The sequence below is a fragment of the Oncorhynchus mykiss genome, chromosome 12 (genome assembly GCF_013265735.2).
Source record: "Oncorhynchus mykiss isolate Arlee chromosome 12, USDA_OmykA_1.1, whole genome shotgun sequence".
Classification (NCBI taxonomy): Eukaryota; Metazoa; Chordata; class Actinopteri; order Salmoniformes; family Salmonidae; genus Oncorhynchus; species Oncorhynchus mykiss.
In genome coordinates, this window is record NC_048576.1 from 67,570,094 (window position 1) to 67,575,042 (window position 4,949).

Here is a 4,949-nt window from a genome sequence, read left to right on the forward strand (position 1 = left end):
ATCAACTTGGGTGATATCAGTAGCCTAAGCCATCCTTCAGCCCCATGTCCGCCGATTAAACCAGGTGCATGCTCTGTCTCTACGTCTGGAATAGGAGGATAGACATGTGGACCACTGCGCACCCAGGTTGCCACCCTCTCCCGATGGTCCCCATTTCCATGACCACTTCACTGGGGCTATGCAACGTTTATCGGGGCAAGGAAAGGTTTATACATTGGGGAGCGGGACAAAGAGATGCAGATGCTCTTCCACCAGTCTTATAGCCTACCCGGAGGCCACACGTTGGTATTTTTTATTTTAAATAAGCCTACCCTACTTGCCGAGCGAACCCGTGACAACTAACACTTCCTATTCCCAAATTAGACAAACATGACGTTTCAATTTTAGATAGCCTATCTAGAATGAGGGCGACGCATCGATTCAGCCATCTCTGCAATTCACTTTTCACAATGACAAATCGATGAGAATTAGGCGGCTATGCATCAGATTTAGTTGAGGTCTATGATGAACAAATCTACTCAATAGAATGTATTATCGATCCCCTCAGTGGAGGTAACACTCTTTCATCATCGATGGGATCGGGACTGGATTAAGCATTGTAACAGGGTTCTGATGGAACATAATCCAATGATGACATTGATCAGTCAAATCAGCACCCCATTTACAAGTGCGCACTAGGCGCAACTGTATTGACACATTAGTAAGCACATAAAGTAGAACATTTCCTCTGGTTTTAAAGGTACTCGTATTTCAACGGGGGACTCTGATACATTTTGGAACCATATTTCATTTCAAATGTGTTAAATGCATGTAGCTACGTTAATATTTATGTTTGACTCTGTAGCCGATCAATAATATGTTTTACAATGTTTTAAAGCACGTCTCTGTTTCAATAATCATGAACGTCATCATTGCCAAATGTGTTTACATAGGCCTAATTATATCAGTGTATGAGTTGGTGTTTTAAATTATATTTATGCCAAACTATACGTCTAAACTGTATTAAATCGGTCTACACTATCTGAGAAAATTTTAAATGGCCAGTTTTGCACAAATTTACAAACATTAAGGTTCTAATGATTGACTTCCAAAAATACAAACATCAAACGCCACAGAACAATGAGGGTTGGTCTATTTCGACATGGAAGCTTCTGTGACAGTAAGGAAAGGGAGGTCGATCTTAATTCTCCATAACAAAAGTACAAAGACTGGTCGGAGACCAAAGACAATTGAACACCTCCTTCCCTCCTTGCGCCCAGGCGGCGCCTTGGCAGTTAGACCGTGTCTCTCATTAGCAAAAGATGTCTCGACCAGGGAGATATAAACGCTAGAAAGAAGGAGAGAAGGAGGGGGATTCAAACGGGGCGACAAAAACAACGAATCCCATCTATGTAAACGAATTTGGCTCAAGTCTGCAGACAGAGCGTCAGCAAGGCATGGAAAGAGACACCGATTTTGGATGATACAGTGGCGCACGCATTGGGAATCATTTGAATTTTAGGCGAACATTTTTAAAGGAGTAAACTTTGTTAATTAAACCTGAAGCCAGGACACAAATAAACTACAATAAACGACATTATGCGTAAGTAGCCCTAAAGTATTCTCAAATATTTTAGTAGTCTGTACGTAGCCTTGGCTTCCACGTGTTGTGGAAGCCAACCGATAATGTGCTCTAAGGCTATTATTGTTTAGGCCCGTGCTACTTTAGTAATGTACGCGTAATTACGCATGGACAATACATTGCCAAATAGTATGCTACGGGTGTTATATCTCGACTAGACTGCAACGACCGTGACAGACTTCTGTTTGGTATTCCTTTCGAATAGTAGGCCTATCCTATTGAGAAGTTTGGATCCAACCAGTTTGCAACAGACATCCACTTTAATTTCTAAAATGAAATCAAAACTGTTCTTTTTCATTTAACTTTACGTTCAATGTTTGTAATTTTCAGTTGCAGAGGGCAGAGAAACGCCGGTCGCCACAGTGGTTGATACAAACAGTGGACATGGAGATGAGCCATGCCCGCGCAGCTCAGTCAATTTTATTGACCACAGTCGGCGACACCGTACTGCCTTTACCCGGGAACAACTGTCCCGCCTGGAGCAAGAGTACATCAAGGAGAGCTACGTTTCTCGACCGAGGAGATGCGAACTGGCGACAGCACTGAACCTCCCCGAGACCACAATCAAGGTAGCTTACCTTAATGCACACATGGAAATTCTATTTAATTACCTCTCATTCTTGATCATTTTGAGAGTTAAGACTACACTTGGCCCTGACCAACTTAGTCACTTTAATATGCATATAAACGGCTTTACCTTTATCTAAACTATTTGAGGATATTTTATGAATGACAAGGAATGCAAGGCATGACTTCATAAATGAGGGAGTTTAGCAACAGCTTCTGGCATTCACTTTTTTATAGGTAGGGAGTGTCAGTTCAGGCTCCCGAACTACCAGTTTAACAGTGATGGTCCAACCTTACCTGAATGTAAACAAAGCACATTTGTGATGTATTATAGTGTGGGTCTACTGTAATTTATCATTGAGAAATGTGAAGCAGCCCAGGTGTAGTGGGCATCTCGGTTGGTCACTCCTTCCTTCCTCTCCCCCCAACCCCAGGTATGGTTCCAAAACAGGCGAATGAAGGACAAGAGGCAGCGTCATTCTCTCAGCTGGCCACACCCCCTGGACCCCAACCTGTGTGCCCTGATGGTGAGCCAGGCTGCAGCAGGCTTACCTTACTCCTTTCTCTCTCCCCTCCCCCTGCACCTCTACTCTCACCACGGAGTGGGGGCAGGTGCCCCCTCTGTTCCCAGCCCCTTCGATGCTCCCCTCAGGCCACTGGATCCCCTGCGCCTCTCTCACTCCCCCTACCCCAGGCCGGTTGGTATACCCCCAACGGTCCTCTACCCCCATTCCAATGTGATGCACCATCCCGCCACTTGCCCCTGCCCCCTCTGCCTCCACTGGGGATCAGACCAACTGTTTAAAGCCAGACGGCTGAGCGCTATCGGCCTGAATCGACCATGCAGTCCCAAAACTATGGCTGCCAGTCTGGACAGGAGGGAAGAGGTGCCTTTGCCCAGATGAAGTTTGCTGCAGTAGCTACCAGGAAATGATGATATGAAGTCAATGGTGGTGACAGTACATTGAGCACAATCACACCTCATGATCAGATAAACTGCCCTCCCTGGAGGAGTGCAATTTGATCCAGCTTTCCATGTTGTTAGAGCTCTAGATTTACATGCGTCTGTCTGTAATAACACAGCTGGGGATGTTAATACTGTTTTATTTATTCGTGTGAAATGCAACGTTCTTTCCAGATCAATGATCTTGAAACATTCCGGCCTTCACACATACGGTAGCTAATACTGGGGATGACCTTGAGGCAATAAGAAACGTTCCTTTTGTTGTAATTGCGTGTTATTATGTGCAAGAACGAGAAGTTTCATTCTAACTGGTGATTCACTAAAAGGCAGAGGAGTTCCATTAGTAGAATGTCCAATTAGACATTGAAGGTAAAACAATATATTTAAAAAACCCAGACATTTTCTAGTCCATAGAAATTCACATATTTCACTGTTTGCTCTGATAATCAAGTATGAATCTCAACACATGAGAAATGGCTTTGCAGAAACTACTGTTGCTCATGTGTTCGTCTGATGTTTGCACTAGTCTATTATCTTGTCTAGAATTGAAGAGAATTGCATACAGTGCCAGAATATGTGAAGGCGCAAAGTGTAGATAAGATTTTCCTTTCCATCTTTCGGAATATGCGATGAAATATTTTAGTTAATACATATTTATGAGAAATCTCTGGTTCAATATTTTAAAGAACAAATTGTGATTGAGTACACTCGTTTGCATCAACAATGACATATATTACTCTGTCAAGCATACTTTTACAAAGTAAATTAAATAAATAAACTCAACACTTCTCAAATCAATCTACATTTTCAATGTACTTTTGAATGTTTCAATTGCACACATAGAACCCATATTATAATGGGACAGAAGCTGGGAGACAAGAAGCAAGTACAGGGAGTGAACATTTAATAAACAACGGACATGAAACAACATGGGCAGCATCTGGACAGGGGAAACAAAAGGACATTAATGCTGACACAGGGATCAAACTGAGGAAAAGACAGATATAGAGGGGGCAATCAACAAAGTGAAGGAGTCTGGGTGAGTCCACTGAAGCGCTGCTGCTCGCAATGATGGTGATTGGTGTGCGTAATGATGGGCAGCATGGGACGGGGAGCGGGCGTGACAGTACCCCGCCTTTAGGGGCGTCACCCGGCATCCCACCTGGACGAGCCTGACGGGCCGGCCAAGGCATGGAAGCCGGCTGAGGCGTGGGAGCCCGACGAGCTGGCTGAGGCATGACTTGGGGTGGGAGCCTGCAGAGCCAACCGAGGCAAGGAAACCTTTTGAGCCAGCTAAGGCGTGGCAGCCTGACGAGCCAGCTGAGGCACCCCCGGGTCCTTCAACAGCAGCACACGGACCTGACGTCACCAACCAAAACAAAAAACAATATGGGTGTCAGCATTCTGTAAAGACAGACGCTGGGAGACGAGAAGCAAGTACAGGCAGTGAACAATTAATAAACAAGGGACGTGAAAGAGAACACGGACAGCATCTGGACAGGAGAAACAAAATGACATTAATGCTGACACAGAGATCAAACTGAGGAACAGACAGATATAGAGGGGGCAATCAACAAATTGAAGGAGTACGGGTGAGTCCAATGAAACGTTGATGCGAGTAACGATGGTGACAGGTGTGCGTATTGATGGGCAGCCTGGCGTCCTCGAGCGCCAGAGAGGGGGAGCGGGAGCAGGCGTGACAGTTAGACTTGTTTAGATTACTGTAAGTAGTTCTTTGTCTGATTCAGCAGTAATCCCAGACAGACTGTAGACACAGAGGCTATCAATTACATTATT

At 44.6% G+C, this 4,949-nt stretch overlaps 1 protein-coding gene across 1 annotated transcript; it reads left to right on the forward strand.

Moving 5' to 3' along the window:
* The first annotated feature begins 1,130 nt into the window (after positions 1–1,130).
* On the forward strand, positions 1,131–3,930 carry LOC110538945 (homeobox protein XHOX-3-like). The gene is made up of 3 exons (XM_021625914.2): positions 1,131–1,582; positions 1,952–2,190; positions 2,623–3,930. The coding sequence occupies exons 1-3, from the start codon at positions 1,579–1,581 to the stop codon at positions 3,091–3,093; spliced, it is 714 nt and encodes a 237-aa protein (XP_021481589.2). The 5' UTR covers positions 1,131–1,578; the 3' UTR covers positions 3,094–3,930.
* Positions 3,931–4,949: the final 1,019 nt, after the last annotated feature.